Raw genomic sequence first — 22,721 nt, 5'->3', positions numbered from 1 at the left:
ACCGAGAGAAAGAGGGAGAAGAGGAGGACCGAGTGCCTCCAATTCCTCCGATTCCTCACAGGAGACTACGCCTTAAGGCACTCGCCCCATAATACCGACAACCTACTAAACCTCATCGAGCTCCATCATAGCATCGCCTGCCACCGAAGTACAGCTCACCCATATTACCTAGAATGACAATTATTCGTCCATAATGCGTTTCCAGAGGACTTTTTTCCACGGTTCTGGGCTTGGAATGAGCTATCCTCTACGGTGTTTCCCGAGCGCTGTGACATGCCTTTCTTCAAGCGAGACTTGAAGAAGTACTTAACTATAGACAGCAGCTTGGTTCTGCCCCTGGCTTTATGCTTGTCTGCCTACAAGGGCAATAAAATAGTTATTTGTGGAACGAGAGAGCAAAGTAGTTTTTTTTTTTTTTTCGTGTGCTGATTTTGAGTCCCGAGCAAGTGAACTCGCTACGCTCGTGAATCATCATAGAATCCTGAGCGTAGTGAGGGACTCAACAGCACGTGATGCAAAAAACTTTGCTCTCGTCTAGCACACATAACTTCTCACCTCAGCAGTGAGAACACGTATTCATTATTCATTTTCACTCGCTTTTTTTTTTTTTATATGCATGTGAAAGAGAGAGAGCACAGTAAAATTCGAATAATTCAAATTTATGACTGAACAATGCCAATCCGTGGCATTGAATATGAAAAATTAAAAAGCTAATTTGACCCACGCTCGAATCAAAATCGCGTTTTGTTCACTGTTGTCTCGCAGCAAAAGCGGCATGTTTGAACTGCTGAGGTGAAAGAAAAACTTATATTAACTAGTAAATAAACAAATAAAAAAATGCCCTGAATTCGTCTCTGATTAAATAATATCAGGCGATGAAATTCTCAATGAAACATTTTACATTACCAACAGCGAGCGCTTGTGGGTAGTACGCGACCTTTGTTTGGTATTACTATGTCGTAGAATTAATATGTTAAAACAGAAAGCAATCAAATACGAATATAAATTTTATAGTTCGTAAAAATATTCGTCTCGAGGAGATTACATATTTCACATTGATGTTGTAGGTCCAGGAATACAGACGGTCCACTTGAATTTTTTTATAGTGTACTTCAAGAGAAATCCGCTTCGCAGTAACATCGTGCCAAATATTTAGGTTTTCTACGATGACGAATTATTTAAAATGTGAATGAGACACGATTTCTAGTAAAACGCCCGTGAACTTTTATGAAAAAAAAATCATACCCGCATCGGTCAATTAGAATGATGACGGACAGTCATTCACCGTCGCAGACACAACATGAAACTGTCTAAAAATAAAACGGGATTCACGGCCGGCGCGCAGAACTCTAGCAATACGTGAGAATATCGGCCATTCCTCGGAGCGCGCCTCCCAGCGAAACATTATTGATAAATACCACAGTTTTCTTTGCCGCGTTTCGTTAACTCGTTTTAATTATGAGTCTAGAGCGAAGGTCGTTCGGCAGCACCGATCCACAGGTTACAAAACGTTTATTCACGATTATAGTGCTCTTAGTTGGGTTGCTATGCATCTTTGGAGGTGAGTGTCTATTTTTCTATTTCTTCGTTTGTCAACCGCTCTGTTCGTATAATATTATAATGCACGCTAAATGTTTTTGTTGAATATTTATTTTCACATGAACATACGTAGGTATTTTGATATTATTTCACTATTACCAGTTAAACGAATGTAACGCCTTATTCAATTTAGTAAATCGAAACACAAAACACTTATTACAAATAGTAATTTGGAAGGATAAGTAATTGAAATATTTTTTTATTTTTATTGAAATAATTAATTTGTTTTCTTATATAAACAAAACAAATACATAACAACAAAACATTTAGACAACGCACCCAACTGCATCGAACAATACAATAAAAACTATGATGTCGGTGGTATGTTCATTAAATTGTATTAATTATTGTTTACGAGATATCTCTTCTCTAAGTAGTCCAAAATTTTGTCGCTGTTTGCCTCTGTCTGTTTCTCCGCTTATTTTTTTTAATCCACAGAAACTATTTTCATACAGTATCCACTAATTTAGTGACTAACAAAAAGAGCTAAGGTCCAATGAGCTTGACCCACAAACCCACCCACACAAAATTATAATTCGCGTAATTACTAGCGTCTTGTGAGCCCACACGTGTAGGTACCATGGTCTTGCCTAATCCTGCCGTGAAGCATTAATGCGTTTCGATTTGAAGGGATGGACAGCAGTTGTATTGTACAAACTGACACTCGAGATGGGTACCAGCACTTACGTTGTTAATGTCTGTAGGCTCCAGTAACCAATTAATACCAGGTGGGCTGTGAGCTCGTCCTCCTATCTAAGCATTAAAAAAACCCGATTCCACGACGTCAATGCTATACTACCCACCTTGACACACCGTTCTCACGGATCACTTGGCACCTCTGGGCTTACGGAGGAACTTCGGTTCTTGCTGTGTTTTGTACCGTATGTTCCATGGCGAATGCTCTCAAGAATTATTCGAGATGATCCCCTCACCTCTTTTTTACTATCACACCTTCCGCCACCGGAGCAGAGTTCATCCATATTATCTGGAACCGCTGCGTTCATCGTTGTAGCGTTTCCAAAGCTCTTTTCTGCCGCGTACTATACGGCTTTGGAATAAACTCCTCTCCACGGTGTTTCCTGAGCGCTATGACATGTCCTCCTTCAAACGAGGCTTGCGGGACAGTACATAAAGATAGACAGCGGCTTGGCTCCCACTGGCATTACTGACGTCCAGGAGCGACGGGAACCGCTTACCATCAGGTGGGCCGTCTGCCTACAAATACAATTAAAAAACCACACACATAATGTTAAATTTAAACCTTAGAATAACGGTCATCCCAAACTTGCCTACTCTCTGAATGGCATGTTTACTCTGTGCAAATAGGCAGTAAGCGATAAACGAACCTTTTTTACCTTACAACACGTCCCAGACATTACTCGATCTAGGAATAAGAGGGTTTCTGGTCCGCGTGAAGTTGGAATAGCGTTTAGTCTACCAAAGATTAGGTAGAGAAAAAAAAAAGAGGGGTGAGTTGGCGATGTTACGTAGGAAAATGAGTTCGGAAATTGTTATTATTATTATTTTTATTTTTATTGCCCTTGTAGGCAGACGAGCATACGGCTCACCTGATGGTGAGTGGTTACCGTCGCCCATGGACTTCAGCAATGCCAGGGGCAGAGCCAAGCCGCTGCGTACACGCGGATGATGGTGAAATCTCTAGATTACTAGAAGTTTTCTTTGAAAATTTAAGCTGGACAGTCGACCCTCTTGTTAGATAATGTGGTATACGCCTTTGTAATGTGTGTTTAACGGTGTCCTTAAATCCAAAATACATAGCTATAAAAACGATTTTAGCTTTGGTTAACTCCGCTCTAGTTGCTTTTGATTAGCCAAGCTAAACGTTTCTAATCAGCTCAGCTAATCTGAGTTTTGTGTGGGCGATATTCGAAGAAACACTAACGCTGAGTTTTTGAGGATCTTGTCGCACTAAATTGTATAGATTTTTTAAAATGAATTGAGTTGTCAACGTTTTAATTGTAGATTGAAGTCATCATAATCCTATCATAATTATTTTAATGGTGGTAAAGCGTCTTGTGAGCAGGCCCGGGTAGGTACCACCGTCCTGCTTATTTCTACCGTGAAGCAGTAAAGCGTTTCGGTTTGAAGCGTGAGGCAGCCGTTGTACTGTAAAAACTGACACTTAGAACTCATGTCTCAAAATGGGCGCGGCTCTGGTAATCACTCCGTCTAACCATCTAAGCAATACAAGAAAGGTCACCCAATTTTGCCTACCGCCTCCAGCCTCGTTTCGAGATATGTCATAATGATCAGAAAACACTGAGGAGAGAGTTCATTCAAGATCTATTTCGTATAAAGTAAAATAGATTCTGGACTGGACTCATAATGTGGACGGGCATATTATTACCCCTTTGGTTAGGACGACTTCAAAACAGCTCATTGTTGTTTGTCCATTAACGGGATTGACTGCTCGCCACCAGATGAAACATGTCGGCCCTTCCTAAGCTAATAAAACAAACATTCTTAATGGGATACAAGGGCAGATGAGCTTATAGCCCGTCCGATGTTAAATGTATTGAAACACATATCACAACTTAAGTGACATTGTTGATTTTGACACACAGGATCAAAGCCTTGTATTGCAATAAAAGCTGTCCTATCTCTCAGACCACAGGTGTTCATGGTTTGAGAAAGTGCTCACAACAGGAATTATCCTCTTTCGTTTTTTATTTGTTTTTTTACTGGTGGTAGGACCTCATGTGAGTCCGTACGGGTAGGTACCACCACCGCGCCTATTTCTGCCGTGAAACAGTAACGCGTTTCGGCTTGAATGTCGGGGCAGCCGTTGTAATTATACTGAGACCTTACAGCTTATATCTCAAGGTGGGTGGCGCATTTACGTTGTAAATGTCTATGGGATCCAGTAACCACTTAAGACTGGTGGGCTGTGAGCTCGTCCACCCATCTAAGCAATGAAAAAAAAAAAGATAATTTAAAATAATTATATTTTCACAGGCTATTTGCTTGGGAGAATGGCTCGGACCGAAGTGAAGCGCGCCAACGAATTATTAACACACAATTTGACGGCCGTGGCGGACTCGTTGTACAAAAAAGCCAAAAGGATCACGCCCAAAGTGATCCATCACAACGATCCAGAGAAAATACTAGCGAAATTACTTGACACGTTCAGTTGTAACGATTGCGGGAAAATTAATAAATATAATTTAGAAGAATACGTTAAAAATTCTATTAATTACCAAATCGGAAAATTAATTAAGGCAGTCAACAACGCTACCCTTTATCTGGACTCGTTAAGTTGATATTCTGTGTTATTACTACGTATTTAATTAATACATTTATTGTGATAATTATGTGTGATTTTGGATTTATTAAAAACGAATTATTATATAACTAAATGAATATTTCATTGAGGAGTGAATAATTAATGTTCCATTGTTTAATTCAAAACTGATTCAGACATTTTAGATATTATTTAAAAGTAGGTATTTAATTATGTATTAAAAATATTTTCTAAGTATCTATATGCCCTGTCATGAGATTATAGATGGTCCGATAATTGTTTAGTTATCCGATAAACAGAAAGGTTGAGTTTATCCGACAGTTTTATAAGAGTTCATGTAAATATTTATGAGCAGTATCTAGATGAAAGAATATGAATTTTTTCAAGTATATCATACTTATAAAACCGACCTTGACCAGCTACCGATTTAGTCCATTAACCAAAGAGTTCAGAGTTTGAGACACTATTGTAATTTAATAACTACGATGCTACAGTCGTCGTCGTGGCCTAAAGTGCATTAGTATGTAGCGATGCACCGGTGTTCGAATCCCGCAGACGGGTACCAATTTTTCTAATGAAATACGTACTTAACAAATGTTCACGATTGACTTCCATGGTGAAGGAATAACATCGTGTAATAAAAATCAAACCCGTAAAGTTATAATTTACGTAATATCTGGTGGCGGAACCTCTCGTGAGTCCGCATGGGTCTGGGTCGCCATGGGTACATACCATCACCCTGTCTATTTCTGCCGTGAAGCAGTAATGCGTTTCGGTTTGAAGGGTGGGGCAGCCGTTGTAACTATACTGAGATCTAATTCATATCTCAAAGGTGGGTGGCGGCATTTACGTTGTAGATGTCTATGGGCTCCAGTAACCACATAACACGAAGCAGGATGCAGGCTCGTCTACCCATATAAGCAAAATTTTTTTTTTTTAAGACGAATTAAGATTTATAATACCAACCGATACGTGGGACCAGTATTCGTCACATTTTCATTGTTTTTTAAAACCTGACGTAAAAGCATTTGGTTCATTCAGTCAATTTAGTTCAGTGAGCTATTGCACTCATAACTGGGATGATAGTAATAATAAATAACTGGGATCAAATCACGCACGATCATCCGTCTCCAATTTAAGATTTATTATTAAGTATTATGGGTACCAGAGACTGACAAACATACTTATATACGTTTAACTACATATGGATACATAATATTTATACATTTTTTATCAACATTTATAATAAACACCGAGACAAATATCAAACAAATATGTTCATCACAAAATGTTTACCCGATGTGGAAATTGAACCCACGATCCTCGATGCAATAATCAGGATCGCTAACTACTGCACCACCAAGTCAGTCAGTGACTCAGTGAAACAGTGTAAAGATCATCGTTACTCATGAACATTAGCTTATTTAAAGATCAGAAAGCTTTTACTAAGATAGCAGACCGCAACCCATGGTCATCACAAAGCCACTCACCCTGAGAAAGACATCAGTGGTCGAAATCTCATTTTTGATACACTTTTATTAGCTTCATACTGAAGTTATTATCTATATTAGTATGTAACGGAATCTTTGAACATGACTTTTATGCCCTTCAAAACGTCGGATTAACTCGAAATTTGACGTAATTAGACCCGTTAATTACTTTCTGCACTCAAAACATCAAATTCATATTTTTATTACTTAGAAAAATTGCACACTGTTGTATTTGCCTTAATGTATAACACATTAATGAATCATTTTTAATACAAAATGGTACTTAAACTAAACAATGAAAAATAAATAATAGTTTAAAAAAAAAATTATTTACAATAAATTAATTTTTTCTATTTTGTAGTTGCATTTTCTATAAAAGTGCGTATTTTAGTTTTTTTTAATCTATTATTTATTTATTGTAACGGCTGTCCCACTCTCCAAAACAGAATTCATGACTGCTACGGAACAGAAATAGGCAGGTTGGCAATACTCAGCCATGCCAGCATAAAATACGCCTTACTTCATTTAATTCTTTATTACATGATTTTGTTTCATAACAAAGCCGAAACTATGTCTAATAAACGAAAAGTAAAATACACTGGAACGAAATGAAAATTATTTATCTGTGTGCTTAGTGTGAGTTTTTTAACGTTCTCGATAGCGTAAAAGTTAAATAAAGTATGCAGTTGGAACAGCGCCCCTAGCGGCAAACGTAGGCAAACGATAAAAAACTCGCACTAAGCACACTGAAATTGGTTGAAATGGTAGAATTCTACTGAGACTTTGGTGGTATTTATGAAAGTCCAGGTACAACGACTTTGTCTCATTTTCGAAAGAATTCAATAATTTCGAGAAGAATCGGCACGAATCTTGGTTTTGTTCTTTTTCAGGTATATTACCTGAAGCATGAAACCAATATGTATATTAAACGCTGTCTGATTGATGTTGTACAATACAGTTGAGGCTTCGACCTCATGTCTCAAGGCGGACGACGGTTTTTACACAGTGATAGCTAATTTTTTTTTTCCTACCTATTGGCTGGTTGCTTAGGGGGCTATTCTAGCTACATCCAGACAGGTAGGTGAGCTCATGGACTCAACCTGAGTGAATTTGCTAACAGTAGCTATAGCAGGAGCACTGCTTCGCAGAATCTACCACTGTATTGGAATCGCTACGCATTGAGAAGATCCGGCGAGAAACTCAGTGGGTTGTATCTATGGGGATAGCTCTATAGCTCCATAGCTATCGTCATATGCTATGTTAAGAGCTGAAGCTCTTCTGTACACTTAACACCATTCGTTCCCATCAATGTAATAAAGATAGCACGAAGGATGGAACTACCCTAGTAGATGATAGTTCTACTCTCCATAAAAGAAAATTGGAATGGAATTGTTTATGTCTGTTTTGGCCTATTGTTTTGAATGCATCGTTAGTCTAGTGACTAGACTCCAATCATTAATAATCTTAAGTTTTAAAATACGGAATTGGGGTTCGTATTTTTGGTCCAAGTCAGTAAATGTGTCACAATCTCTCACGCTTTAGCCGTAGCCGTGAAACAGCAGTAAAAAACTCTAGCTTGGGGCCATTTAATGTAGACTATTAACCCAATAAACTATTAACTAATTTATTAGGTTAATAAACTATTAAACTAATAAATTACTTTGTTAATGTTTATCTACTAATTTTAACTTTCAGATACCATAACAATAGTTACGGTATTATCATTAAAAAAAGGATGTATCCCTTTGCCAGAAAAAATGGTGATAGGCTTTTGGCGGGAACGTGAGAAGCAAAGCTGTGTTCGTGAATTGTTTTAATTTGTTAATTTAGTTTTTGGTCAGCTTTAAACGTGTAATAACGGTGGTTTATTAAGTGTGAAGAATCTGTGTACGTGTAAAAATTGTAAATGCTTATCTACTAATTTTAACTTTCAGATACCAAAACAATAGTTACGGTATTATAATTAAAAAAAACTGGCTGTATCCCTTTGCCAGAAAGAATGGTGATAGGCTTCTGGCGGGAACGCCAGGAGCAAACCTGTGTTCGTGAATTGTTTTAATTTGTTAATTTAGTTTTTGGTCAGCTTTATACGTGTAATAACGGTGGTTTATTAAGTGTGAAGAATCTGTGTACGTGTAAAAATTTTGAAAATAAAAAAAAGATGTTGGACGTAGCTCCTTAGGTTCTTTTAAGCACCCACATAAATCTCAATAAATAACCACCATTCTACGTAGGCTTTGTTTCATTTCATCTCATCTCATTTCACTTCATTTTATCCCAATTTATTACATTCATAAATAATTCAACTTGACCTTATTTCACTACATATCATTTTTCGTAAACAAAATAAAATTGAAGTTTTTTTTAAACTCAACACTGACACAATAGCGTCACCAAGAAACCCATTGCCATATTCACAGAAAATGTTTCATGAATTGAAAAGTGAACTGAGATTGAAGATGATTTTGTCTATTTATTGAGTTTAGTAAATGTCCAAAGAAACATACAACTAGTCACTTGCATATTTCTGATGAAATATAGCGCTGAGTTTAGTAAAGTCAGAACGACTTAACCAGTTAATCTTTCGTGAAAAGCGTAGAAAATTGTTAGAGCCAGCCTTTGAAAATTGCCCCACTATTTTAAGTCCCACCGTTCTTACTCCATTTCCCATGTCCAAATTCCGGTAACCATAAAATAACTACACATTTGGGCAACAATATATATATACCCAGTCATATTGATTTATTGAATTATTTAATTCATTGGATAATTAAATAATTTTAAAATATTCTTGAGTCTCGTTGTTCTTTTGTATATCTTTAACATATTATATATAAAAGCAGCTACATAAGAATTTAAAGTAAATACAGTAATAAGTGCATAAACCTCTCATAATAGCGAAGTTATTTTATAAACTAATTCCACATAATAAAACCACGTACTAGCTCTAGACATTTTGAGCATAATTGGTTTTTGGTTACGATACCGTTGTTCCAGCTTCGGAAAATAAGTACAAGTAATAAAATAAATATTGTAAGTATATAAATACAAGTAAATCCAAGGTATATTGTAGTTTGTTGCGTTACTTTCTTTTTTAAGGGATTTTATGACCTGGTAACTAAGACTTTTAGGTCAAGTCTTATTTTAATTTATAATTCTTATTTTTATGAAAAATGATAATGTGAAGTGAAATGAAATAAGATGAGATGATATGGTATGAAATATAATCTCAGTAAAATGGTGATCATTTACTGAGACTTTTTCAGTTGACTTTTTGGAGGATCCTGAGAAGTTATGGTCAGCGGCTTTGTTTGATTTTCCCACATTTGTGCACTTTCACAGATACTAAACAGTTAATAAACCAGTTACTATACATGTAAACCGGAAAAAACACTGAATAGACAAAATAAAACAAATCACACAACTTCACTCCTCGCGTTTCGGCTAAAAAGTCCGTTGTTTGCTTTATTTCTTCGTTCGATTCCATGGAGCTATGTTCGATTCACACTTCTCCGTATCGATATTGAGTAGGTATCGCAGTATTGATTATTCTGTCAGTACTAGTATCGAACTAAAAGTAGGTATCGAGTATTCACTTGTATCGGGATATATCCCTATTTCCGGTAGCCATCTTACTTTAATTGCGTCGGGTGACTTGAGACTAGTGCGCTTTTTTTTAAAATAATAACGTAACAATTAATAGACATCGTTTCTTGGAAGTGATATAAATCAGTGATCATGGTGCCGGTGAGTTCATTTTATTCCGTATCATATCAAGATATTCTGGTGAAACGAAAATTTAACGGTACACAATTTCGCAGCAAACGAAGGTGTTCGTCGGCAGCCTGCCGCAGGGCTCCAAACCGGAGGACCTTAGAAAGCTGTTTGAGCGTTTCGGCGTCGTCACAGAGTGTGATATAATGAACCGGTGCGGGTTCGTGCATATGCAGACAGAGGAACAAGCGGCAGCGGCGATTCGCGCGCTTCATAACTCGACATTTAACGGCGGCGTCATATCCGTGGAGCGCGGTCGCATCAAAGAACGCGGGCAGCGTGGGGGCGGTCGCGGTGGACGAGGTTCCATGCGCGGTGGCATGGAGCGTCGCGGAGGCGGCCCCGTGCGACACGCGCCCCCGCCTCGGGACGCACCATACATGAGGGACCGGCCAGGTCCGGTGCGCGGCTACGAACGCGGTCCGCCGGCGGCGCCCTATGATGAGCGCTATGCGTACGGCGAGGATCGGCGTGGGTTCGCGCTGATGGATCGCGGCCCTAGGGACGCTTACGCACCGCCGGCGCCTGCTTACCCTGACGAGCGCTACCAGAATCACATCTCAGTGGTGGAGGGTACGCGACGTTACGATGAGCCTCCCTATGACGACCGCCACTACGACGAGCGCGCACAGTATGAACGCCCGAGACCTGCTCACCACATACCTAACGGGGACATGTACAGCCGACGATCACCTGCCCCCATGTATTCCGGGTCAGTCACAACAATCTAAATCTCTAATTTCTTTTTCTTTGTCTCTTATTATATTTATAAATAATCTAGTAGCACCACGCTCATAAAAATACACATGTAATTTTCTTAATCCATTATGGTGATAGTAACTAGTTATTTAATGTAGGTCATGATTATCGGGTAAGATTATTCAGGGACCACAATCTGCACTGCAGAAAATGCAACTCTGGTGGGAAAGCTGTCGAATTGATATTAAACTAACCTTAGTACAAACAGTTTATAATATAGTGTTATTAAAACATAAAAACAGAATACAAATGACTCTCTTTTTGTGGTGTTTTTGATTACCAATAAGTACATGCCAATGTACATGCCAGTGTAACTGAAAACGAATAATGAGTTTTACTTGTGTAAGCATTATCAATTAAATTGTATGTAAACATTTCAGGCGTGGAGGTCCAGCTCCAGTGGCCGGAGGTTACGAGAGAGATCACTATGTACCACAATACATGCAACCTCCATTGGGACGGTGAGTTAAAGAAAACTATATTTTACTTATGAGCTGGCAAGTGAACAGTGATATAAATAAAAAACCAGAAGCCATAAAAAAATTGAATGATTATCACACAGAAATACACTAGCATTATTTTATTTTGTGTGGCTTAAAATGGGACCTAACATTTTTTGCTCTGGGTGTTGTAAGAATCGTATACAGGATTCACCAGAGAATGAACTCTTGTGGCCATCACACCAGCACTGCTATTCTTTTTATTGCTGTTAGGGGTTATTGGCAAAGTCGCAAGTATATCATGTGTATTCTTGATGTGGAGCAGTTGTGTGTTCCAGTCGGAAGGGTGAGACAACTATTATATAAAACAAGTCTTTGTAGGTTTCTACACAGCAGCCTAACAATGAATCCACAAAATTGTCTAAAGTTTATCAAATGGAAAGCTTTCGATTTTTTAAAAAGTAACATGTTGCAATTTTAGACCCATTTAATGCGTATAGGACCACAGGTCATATTTAGAAATTTATAGTTACCACAATAGATTTTATGAATAATGAAATTACTACTAATATTACACAATAGTAAGAAGTACTCAATAGATCTTATAAAATGCTGTACAGTAGGATATTTGCTAATTGTACTAACAAACAAATCTGGTTGTAGCTATACATTTTCGTCAACCATATTAGTACTGAAATTTGGCAATTATCTCATCGATGTTTGTTCTGTAGAGTGGAAAATTAATTGACAAAATGGAAAATTTGAATATTGCTGCCCACATCAAAAGCCCATTTTATTTGTACTAACTAATGCTCCTAATATTCAAAGTAGATTTACTAAACACAAACCACTTTCAATACAAAGAATTGTTTTTATTTATTTATTAAAAAAATAGATTGCTACTCTATCTCCGGAATTCCCAAACTATTTTGGGAAAGAGACCCTATTCCAAATTCAGATCAATGTAGACTTTAAGACTTTAAAAATCCTATCTCTAGTTTTTATTCCTATGAAAATCAAATACTTATCAATTTAGAAACTTTCCAGTTTCTAAATTGGTTAATAGAGTAAATTTGAGATATTTTATTTTCTCATCAAAATCAACCCAAGAAAATTACATAAAATTCAGTACGTACAAGTAAATGAGCAACAAAGATACCAACTAAAAAAATATTACTCATTTTTATTATAAATTGGTACACATAACACAACTTATTCAGTGCCTTTATAAGTTTAAAATAAGAACTTGTTTTAATTAATGGAGGTCGATTTGAAAACCTTGACGACACCAAAATCAGTTTTCATTTAATATGTCGACCCCTGGGAAACCGTAGACACCTTGGGGTGATAATGTCCACTTTAGCAATCCCTGCTTTCAAGTAAGTCCTAGTCACTTGTTCATTTGCCAGTTAAAGATTGTATAGAACGAAATGATAAATACTGGTATGCGTTGAGTGTGAGAAGTTCCCAATAAGTCTTTCTAATTTTAAATTAAAGAATAATGACCATTTTCATACTGAGGGTGATTTCGGTGATAGTGTTATTTTATCTGATCTTTCGGACACTACTTTAGTGTACAACTGTACAAGTGAATGTTTTTTAAATGAACTGCGATAATTTCATAAAACCCCCTTCATATACCAATATCAAGGCTGTGCATGTTATGGATGTTTATGGCCGAAAATTACATGAAATGCCTTTTCACATCTTTAATGAAAACTAAATTTTAGAACACTTATACAAAATTAGTTATTTAATTTTCTCTTTATTGCGTAACGAATTTTAAATGTTAAACACTCTAAGGGCCGCACTAATTTGAGACCGCATGCGGGTCACGTTTTGCATAGCCCTGCTTTAGAAAGTTATTTGTACAAAAAAAAGCAAGGATCTTACGAAAATTGTTTGTGTTAATTTCAATGAACATAACAAAACTTTTTAGGATCTGGTGAACAATATATAACTAAAAGAAACCGATGAAAAAGACATTTTGACGATACTACTAGAAAACAACTACTAACTGCAAGAAAAATATAACGAAGGGATATATAATAAATCGGAATTAATCGATGTGTGTTTACCTTAAAAGAAAGTTTTGGTACACTGCTTAATTTCTAAATAAAATGGTCATTTTTTTTAATATTGTACGGAACCGTTGGACGCCTCTCAGAGTATAGTGGAAATAATGTGTTAGACATGTCAATATAACTGATGCGTGCGTCAATGAAGATGAGCGACAAGGGAGGGCGCTGGTCCACTATAAACCGAGCGGGTGTCGGTTGTCTCGGGGCTGATGGCTCACGGTGTGTGTTGTGTGTAGCGGGGGCGGAGCGCCACGGGGCCGCGACATGTCCGGGGGCGTCGGTCCGCGCCGGTACTAGCCGCCACTGACCACGAACTTCAGGACCACACGTCTATAGTCTATAAGTTAATTAGAATTATGTCAATCGTTTTTTAATTAAATAAATGAGAACAATCAAGACGAATCGCCTTCATTTTGTAACAAACCTTATGTTTTTGACGTAAGACGCAGATTAGGTTAAATCAATTATATGATGTTGACGTTCTTCCCTAGAAAAAATGTAAAAATATACTTGTTTCAAAATGTAATTGTCTATCTGTGGAATTAAAATCGTTAATGAATCGAAAGTTTTCACTTATATATACACATCCCCGACAATAATCTGCATGTTTTGTTAGTTGCCCCGTTCAGCTTCCTCTTCGTTGCTTTACAACGGGTGTTTTTTAAGCCCGATAGAACTTGAGAGACTATAAATTAATCGGAAAGTATGTAGAGAACTATTTTATTAACGCAAACGATACCGGGGCGTTAAATTTGAAAAAAAATTCGGTCCATAGGCCACCGGATATTCTTGACGATGCGTATTTATTTAGACGTCCAATTGCGATTCACTATTTCCAACACTGCCGACAACTCGTCCCATATAACATTAGCAATTTAGCGTCCAAGCCGTTAAGGATAAAATACTGACTTGAAATATAACCTAACCCCACAAGATAAGCAGTGGATTCAAATTGCACGACCTCGGAAGATCATAACGAGATCATCCATAAATGTATTATTACGTGTCTGCACAGAGTTTTTCTTGTTGAAACAATCACAAGTCCGCATCAATGTCGTGCTAATAAAGAAATCCAGTGACGCGAGATCTGACCTTATTGTTGAGAAAGCACTAATGGTATTACGCACTATGTAATCCGCTCCTAATTGATACTTTCTGGGCCTAACGAGTCTTCGCTCTCTTGTGGATTGGGTGAGCTCTTAAGCCCAAAATTGACTCGAGTTTTTGGATATAATAAAAACGGGTCAGTTTCAAATTGTTTTAAAAATCGTTTCGCTCTGGTTTCCGTACCAGCCTCTGGATCTTTACGCGTAGAAAGACAGATTGCGTAAAATTTACCACGTACTAGTCTGAGAACGATTATGATACATTTTGTTCATCGTTTACGCTTTTGTTTATGTATTATCTTAATTACGTACATTACTTTTGCGGTTTATTTAAATTATTGCATCATTATAAAGCGGTGTTGTTGTAATCTATGTACAGCTCAAGGTATTGCTTGCTCGGTGAATGGACGGATTACATGCGCCTTTTACAATCACCAATCGTCAAGTAGCGCGAATAATCGTTTGATCTTAAACTCAATTTAGATTATATAGAGTAGCATCGCTCAAACGTCAGCATATTCATCATGGTTTGTCGTGGTATGTCGATAGTGACCGGTCTCTCTGAGGACAGTTATGACACGTTTTACGGTTGACGCATTTAAGTTCTATCTCAGCAAAAAAAACACCCATTGCTTGGTTGTGGTAATATTACATTAAACTGATTACAGTGACTATTCGTATAGTTATATAAGGGATGCGTTCAAATAATAATTTTCACATATAAAATAAACTAATTTTAAATTCTATCTTTCGATATTAAAACGACTGTACCCACAAGATCGCTTCAAATATTTCTATAAGCCGTTTGGTATAAATATATTACAAGGGCATACGTTGATTACCTACCGACTTTAGAACAGAGGACGCATCCCAGTTTTCTGCTTATGAAACGGATTACAGAGCACACGATCATTTAGAACGATACGTTTACGAGATTTGGACGGTGTTATGCGGAAGTTACTATGGAATTAGAGCCTTTATCGCAATGAAACAACACAATACACGACAAACATTCACATAAACATTCTCGTCAAGGATATTGCAAGGCGGCCGTTGATAAATCGGTTTAAATACAGTTTTAGTTCGTGAAAAATCAAAGGACGTTAGCGGAATCGAATACTATAGTAATTTACGGATAATTTTGGGTCTTGGGCGATATACAGTGACACGTCCGGTCCTTTGCAGTGTCAGCGTGGAAGTCTTATTGTTTACCCCAGTGTCTAATCCTCGTTGGGATATGAGGACACCAATTGTCATATATATATTGTTACAAAACAGACCCGTTGCTTATGACATTATCCACGCATGGAACATATCGATAGAAATGACGGTACGGCACTACGCGTTGATGTCTGAAACCTTAAAACAATTCAACGTCAAAACGGGAGAATTTATACAAAAAAAAACGGGCACGTTAAACCGCATAGTTTCTATAAGCGTTTTGTGTTGTAACGATAAAGGCTCGTGGTGCGTGTTGTACGATCGTTTCGGAATGCTCTGTAATCTAATTTGACTAACGGCGTTGAGCGTCGCCTGTGCGTCCCAGAGTCCTTTCAGATAGTTAGTGGCGGATCAACGTTCGGGCGGCGATGCGTACTCGATGCTAACAGAAGCGTTACGCACTAAATAGGCGGCGACAGACGAAGACACAGGAAAACGTATACACAAATTGTAAGTACGGCCATCGAGCAACGTAAAGTGTGCGCTCAAATAAAACGGTGATCGAACACGCAGCTGTACAGTCACGTCTAAAACGTTAAGTCTTTTACATTCTGACTATCAAAAGAAGTTGTACATTACGAATCGTAACGGCAATAGTTTGCAATTTTTGACGTGACAACGTCTTATAATTCGTTGGAGCCGGCTGCACGCACGAAAAACCATGACTCGTGCGGCGTTACCTCGCTCTGAGGCGTATTTTCTTATGACGTTGTCACGTTCAACTATCGTCAGTAAACCGACTTTACAGACAACCGATTTTTGTGTGTGACATCGACAGTACCTTAAAGAATCGTAATGTTTACAGGCTGTTGTTTTTGTTTGGCGTCGATCGATAACAAAATTTCGGGTTATTGTTTGTTAACAGATATTATTATGTTTACAGGCAATGGTTGGCCGGATGAGATTGTGAGCGTCCATCAGTTGTGGCAATGGACCAGGACTCTTATGATTCAATGCACCCTCGAGGATTCAAACCTGTTACGTCGTAATCGGTTTTTCGAGTGGACAATAAATTTGTTGTTAATGTGGAATTTGTGTATTTATTTTTCAATCATCCCTGTTTTAGAACATTAGTCAGGTAACACAAGTGAAATTCAGAAAAGCGAATTGTATTATTGTTTTTTAAGCTATTGCATAGATTTTATCGCGGGCCTTGAGCGCGGCTTGAGAGCGGAATCATGAAATTCCGTAACGAAAAAAACCTTCCACCCCTCACTGCGCCTACTATGTAGCTCGCGTTCAACACATTCACACGTTGCGCTTGTGTACTGTTTAAATTAAGAAGTCTAAACACCTATTTATGTACTATCAAAATATGTGATATAATTTCGTGGGTAACACAACGATAGCGCGATTCAGCTTTTGTGTCAAGCGCCATCTATCAGCGACAAACGGAATTGTAAAATAGAAAATTATATCACATTACAATGTGTTGGGCGTGCCATTTTCTATCGCTTAATCGAAGAATTTTATTACTACTACTACTCATTCAGTGATAGGAGTGGCATTAAACTAGCTAAACCGTTGATTCTGGGCGAATGAGAGTTAGAACTAGCATCTAAAGGCGTGTCTCTATCCCATGTAGCGCCCTCTACTGAGTGCGCGGTCAAAATGGAATACTCACAATGTAGCAGATTCATTGAAAGTTAGCCCACTGAGTTTCTCGCCGGATCTTATTTTATTGTTGTTTTAATATTAAATTATTATTGTCGATTTATAATTGCATAAGTTGATAAAAAATGCTATGCAATAGCTTTACTGCGGCAGTCTTCGAGTGCCACACGTCTGTTTTTTAGATGCTTTAGACTAGTGCTCACGGTTGTGTTTTTAAAAGTCCACAAGACATTAGCTAAAAGCTTGAGACGTGCGGTCGAAAACGAATTGTGATAACAGCGGTCCCATCCTCCCAAACCGAGACGCGTGTTGCTTCGCGGCTGAATTACGCATATCGCCGTCTGAAGAATTGGTATTATTACTTTGCTCCTGGACGAACTGTTCTCGTCATGATGGAAACCCTTCATGCTGTAACTGTAACTACAGCTATATAGTATTTGCGCCCAATGAAGCACTCGCTCAATATATTTTTTAAAGGAAATAGAATGAAGAGGTTCTGGGCAAGCGTCATTTAAAAAAAAACAATAAAATATTTCTCAATATTTAATCAGCATCTTTCAAAAAGCATAAATGTAATCAATATATTATAGATTTGAGTTGAATAATCGATTTGAGATTCAGTAAAAGTCAAAATTTGTACTGAAACAAATAAAGTTACAATAAATTGGAAATGTTATCTATGGCACCGGTCATGGTAACATTGCGAATTACAATTAAGCCAAAATGAAAACGTTTATACATGTCTATGAAAATACTGTTTTTATATTACAGACACATTCTTGCTTTGCGCTAAAACTATGTTCCGAGTTGTTCTATGCGTTTCAAACAAAATAATAATTCTATGATAAAGACAATCGCAGCGTTCACATTGTGCTTCGGCAATTACTACTGGGGTGGGGAGCTTTGGATTGAGGTCGACTCGTAATTAAAGAATGCATTTAAATACTTTTTTGTAGTAGATCCGACATTTCATATTCTTACGTACAATAACAAGACGGCACATTTATCTGTTTCATTTCATTTAATTATCGGAATTAAGTTTTAAACAAAAAAAAGTTCCAGAATTTATTTATTTGTAATTTTTTTTTCATTCCAAAAATATATATTTTTTTACATCAGATATAGTAATAACCTTATTCGATTCACGCGGCATACAGTAAAACTTACAATTATAAAATAAATTAAAAACAACCAAAATAATAAGTCGGGAGGACGGCAATTCTTGAAATATTTTTTTTAAATCCAACAAATAATAATACTTAAATTTAACTTAATAGATTCTTTTAAATGATAATTTTTTAATATAAATATTCCTTTTTCATATATTATTTTGTGTTAGTGAATATTATGTGCAAGAGAGTGACGACTAGCATTGTGTGTCAAGTTCTTATAGATACCTAGTTTAGTATTTCTATATAAATATTTGAAATCATGCAAAATTTGTATAGTACAAAAACTGGAATATTTTACATAAATGATAGATATTTAACAACGATCAACTCTTACAATATTAAGCAGATATACTCGAGACAACCGCAAAATAAAATTAAATACATAAGTACCCTCAAAAAATTTTAAACTTTGAACTTTTAATTTTTCAAACAAATGTAGGAAAATATAATAGAACACAAAACATTTTTATAGATAATTTAGGAGACTACAAATGCTACAATATACTTAGTGAGGAACACGAATAATATGTTCAAACTCGTCTATTTTATATCAAAAAATTGTAATTTCGTTGCATGTAAAGCTAGCGTTTAAGGCATGTAGTAATGTAAATAAATACTCTTCTAATTTATACTTTCCGATAAAAATAAATACAATTTTCCATGAATCTCAACAAGAAAATACTTGTCTATGTAATATACTTTACTCATTACAAGTGTTTACAAAAATAGTTTTCAGGCAAAATGTTGAAATTTAAGTCAGCATCAAATAAACGAAAGCTAATGAATAAATACTCTAAACGATTAATACTCATCATTAAGATTTAGAATCACAATTACTTTTATTATTTTTGACGTAAGTACCGCCGACTTGTAACATCCGTCCCGAGTGACCACAAGTGACGTCACTGATCGCAGCACCTACTCCGTGGTAACTATATCTTGACTTAGTAACCTCATATACTCTACATCCATACTAATACTATAAATGCGAAAGTGAGTTTGTCACGCATACACGCCTCAATTGCACGACCGGTCCTAGTTACGCGCGCACATTGTCAGAAAAAGCCACTGCACTATCCATTCACAAAAAATTATACTATTCAAGCGGTTTTTTTTTGTATATTAACGCGAATGAAGCCGCGCTTAAAATTTAATATAAATATTATTGATATTTCAAAGATAATCCATCTATGTAAGTACATGAATTGTGTTTAAATATTAGAAGAATCTCGCATGTTGTTTGCAGCAGGCAAGTCTCGCCATTGTGAATCGACTTTACCCCTTTTTTCGTTAATACAAATTAATATGGAAATGTTTTAGATTAGTCTATAAATCCTAATAGTTTTTTAGATATAGACAAGCAACGGCAGTAGTTAGGCATATTTCTACCTTTGGTTTCTATACAAACTTCATGTTTACAACACTGACCATTGTATTAACTAATTGGGACTAGAGTTCAGGGTAGTTTGGTAATTACCTACCCGTCCGCCCTCTCGCGGCACGAATGCGCATTAACTAATTTTGATCAAACACACACACACACACGATGTTCTAAACTAATATAAATTTGAGATTCCTTCCAGCTACGTTGTTACACAATTGTGAGGCGCTAAAATTTTGGGTCAACGTAACTTTCAGTTACATCTCCGCTACGATTTTAAGAGACTCATGTTTGAACCTAGAAATTCAATTTACTGGTTTATTGCAGTTTTCTGATCACTTATCTTGCCAAATATTGCCAGTATAATAAAAAAATATCTTCAATGTTGCCTGCAGACCCATATTTTGAAAATGCGGCTAATTTTATTTTTATCATTGTATGTTATGACCTCGCGTATTTGAGAGCTTGCGTGAAAGGTTTTTCTTCTTTGAGTGACTCTTTCAGGACGATGTCGGAGCTCGGGAGGGGGGTCGGGGAGTGCTCTCGATCCTCCGGTTCTGAGCGGCTTTGGGAGTCAATTGATGGTCTGTAATAATAAAACGATAATAAAATTAATGTGATTGTATTTAGTAATATCCTTTAGTATTACAGTCGACAGAGGTTGCTTTGATCCTTTGGCGGGAATGTAAAGGGTGACGTTGCTGAGTTCTTGCCAATACGCCATTTTACCAGTTTACTGAGGTTCAAGCCAATGATAACGGTGACCTATTAACCTAGAAACGCATTTGACACGGTTTCTCAGACTCCTAAAAAGTCTGCTACGTCTCATTGAATCTTTGTCGTTCCTCGCACACTTTAATATTAAAATTCAGTTCAAAAGGTCGAGTAACCAATGGCCGTACAACAAAACAAAAAATATACATTATAGTGGACTTTTTGGCGGGAACGCGAGGAGTGAAGTTATGTGATTTGTTTTGTTTATTTGGCGTTTCTTCAGAATTAAATGTGTAATAACGGCGGTTTATTAACTGTTTAGTATCTGTGTGAAAATGCACAAATGTGGAAAAATAAAACAAAGCCGCTGGACGTAACTTTTCGGGATCCTCCAAAAAGTCCACTAAAAGTGTTCGTAAATAACATGCCATGTCATGTTTCATATTAATCAACTTCATTTTATTTCACTTCATATTATAATTTTTCATAATAATATATAAAAAAGTGATAGTGAAGTTTTCATTAAAATTAAAATAAGACTTGACCTAAAGGTCTTAGTTACCCGGTCATAAAATGCCTTAAAAAAAATACATGATATGTAGTATTTAAAGTTTGTTGCTTTTTCGTTTTATATATGTAGGGTAGCGTAATTTTATAGCGCTTTTTTTTTGTTGTTTAGATAGGTGGACGAGCTCACAGCCCACCTGGTGATAAGTGGTTACTGGAGCCCATAGACATTTAGAACGTAAATGCGACACCCACCTTGAGATATAGTTACAACGGCTGCCCCACCATTCAAACCGAATTACTACTCCACGGCTGCAATAGGCGGGGTGGTGGTACCTACCCGCGCGGACTCACAAGACGTCCTACCACCAGTAAAAAGCGTTTGAAATGGCAGCGCACTAGTGTAACATTTGGCCGCACCTGTAGCGGCGGCTGCTGGCCGGCACGAGCGCGGCGAGGTGCCGCAGCAGCGCGTGCCTCTGCGGGCGGCACGCGTCGCCCTGCAGCCTGTCGGCCGGCATGTCCACGCACAGCTGGCACCGGGACTCGCCCAGGAACTTGATCGTGTACTTGTCAGTCTTCAGCACCAGCAGCAGGATCTCCTCAAGGTCGGCTTCGCTGCGGAGCGTCAACTGGGATTGGTTACCGGGTCCATTAACGGTGCTTTTAGGTACCTCAAGCACCGGTCACCGTCCTCGTCGAACCCGTCGCTTGCGACGAAGGGCTCGACGAGTAAATTAACCCACAGATACAGCCCACTGAGTTTCTCGCCGGATCTTCTCAGTGAGTCACGTTTCCGATCTGGTGGTAGATTTTGTGAAGCACTGCTCTTGCTAGGACCAGTGTTACCAACACTCCCGGTTTGAGCCCCGTGAGCTCATCCTCACGTCAAGGAGAAGCTGAAATATCCTCTCAAGCCTATCAGCATAAGCAGGAAAAAAAATTGGTTATGGGCTTGTAAGTAGCGATACTCGGAGGTGGAACATTCTCCATAAGTGTGTTAACAGAATTATAAATCGAAAAAAAAATATGAGAATTTTGTTAACGATATTACTGAGACTCTATGAACTCTGAATATTATTTACGATTTTTAATTAGTAGAAAAAATATGACGTTTGGTTGCTCTGTAGCGGTTTAAAGTACTCGTAGCGTCGGTAATTGTGTAATGACAATAGCACACGCGAGTTCAACCCGTAAACGTAAAGTCTCGAAATAAAGTTACCTGGCGGAGGACAGGAACTGCGCGAAGTGTATGTTGGAGACGCGGCCGGCGCGGTCCTCGCCGTCGGTGCAGAGGTCGGTCTCCCGGTGGTACATGTACAGGAAGTCGTTCAGCTGCTTGGCGATCACGGCGCAGCGGTCCTTGTCGCACATCTTGGCGGGCGGGCCCTGCGGACGCGGCGGGGGGTTGGGGGGGCTGCACGCGGCTACATGTACTACAAGTGGACTTTTCCGGCATTCAAGGTTTTAATGCTCTTTGGCCTTGCGAAAAGCCAAAACTAGTTGTGGACAAATCAAGCAAATCTTTCTTATTTTTATTGCTTAGATGGGTGGACGAGCTCGCAACCCAGCTGGTGTTAAGTGGTTACTGGAGCCCATAG

The 22,721-nt window shown here is 37.8% G+C and overlaps 3 protein-coding genes across 7 annotated transcripts in view; 2 read left to right on the top strand and 1 right to left on the bottom strand.

The window, feature by feature from the left end:
* The first annotated feature begins 899 nt into the window (after positions 1-899).
* Positions 900-4,976, top strand: LOC114251201 (uncharacterized). The gene is made up of 2 exons (XM_028185395.2): positions 900-1,561; positions 4,576-4,976. The coding sequence occupies exons 1-2, from the start codon at positions 1,459-1,461 to the stop codon at positions 4,878-4,880; spliced, it is 408 nt and encodes a 135-aa protein (XP_028041196.2). The 5' UTR covers positions 900-1,458; the 3' UTR covers positions 4,881-4,976.
* Positions 4,977-9,880: 4,904 nt separating this feature from the next.
* On the top strand, positions 9,881-16,763 carry Bmp-2 (bmp-2 protein). Of its 3 annotated transcripts, none has more exons than XM_089738697.1 (4): positions 9,881-10,098; positions 10,173-10,837; positions 11,265-11,345; positions 13,642-13,964. In XM_089738697.1, the coding sequence occupies exons 1-4, from the start codon at positions 10,090-10,092 to the stop codon at positions 13,700-13,702; spliced, it is 816 nt and encodes a 271-aa protein (XP_089594823.1). In that variant the 5' UTR covers positions 9,881-10,089; the 3' UTR covers positions 13,703-13,964. The 3 variants fall into 3 exon arrangements, with proteins under 3 accessions (XP_089594823.1, XP_028041165.1, XP_028041166.1); XM_028185364.2 differs by lacking the exon at positions 13,642-13,964 and adding an exon at positions 16,616-16,763 and having other exon boundaries at positions 9,963-10,098; XM_028185365.2 differs by having other exon boundaries at positions 9,963-10,098; positions 13,264-13,964.
* A 1,113-nt stretch (positions 16,764-17,876) lies between these two features.
* TTLL5 (Tubulin tyrosine ligase-like 5) overlaps positions 17,877-22,721 on the bottom strand; it is a 36,066-nt gene continuing 31,221 nt past the window's right edge. For all 3 annotated transcript variants that reach the window (XM_028185376.2, XM_028185374.2, XM_028185375.2), the window contains 3 exons: positions 22,343-22,509; positions 21,541-21,738; positions 17,877-20,485 (listed from right to left, as the gene is read on the bottom strand). In XM_028185376.2, coding sequence (XP_028041177.2) covers positions 20,341-20,485; positions 21,541-21,738; positions 22,343-22,509 — 510 coding nt within the window. In that variant the 3' untranslated portion in view covers positions 17,877-20,340. The remainder of the gene's footprint in view (positions 20,486-21,540; positions 21,739-22,342; positions 22,510-22,721) is intronic.

This window comes from Bombyx mandarina, chromosome 25 (assembly GCF_030267445.1).
Source record: "Bombyx mandarina strain Sakado chromosome 25, ASM3026744v2".
NCBI lineage: Eukaryota > Metazoa > Arthropoda > Insecta > Lepidoptera > Bombycidae > Bombyx > Bombyx mandarina.
The sequence above is the reverse complement of the archived record's forward strand: the minus strand, read 5'-3'. Positions and strand labels throughout refer to the sequence as shown.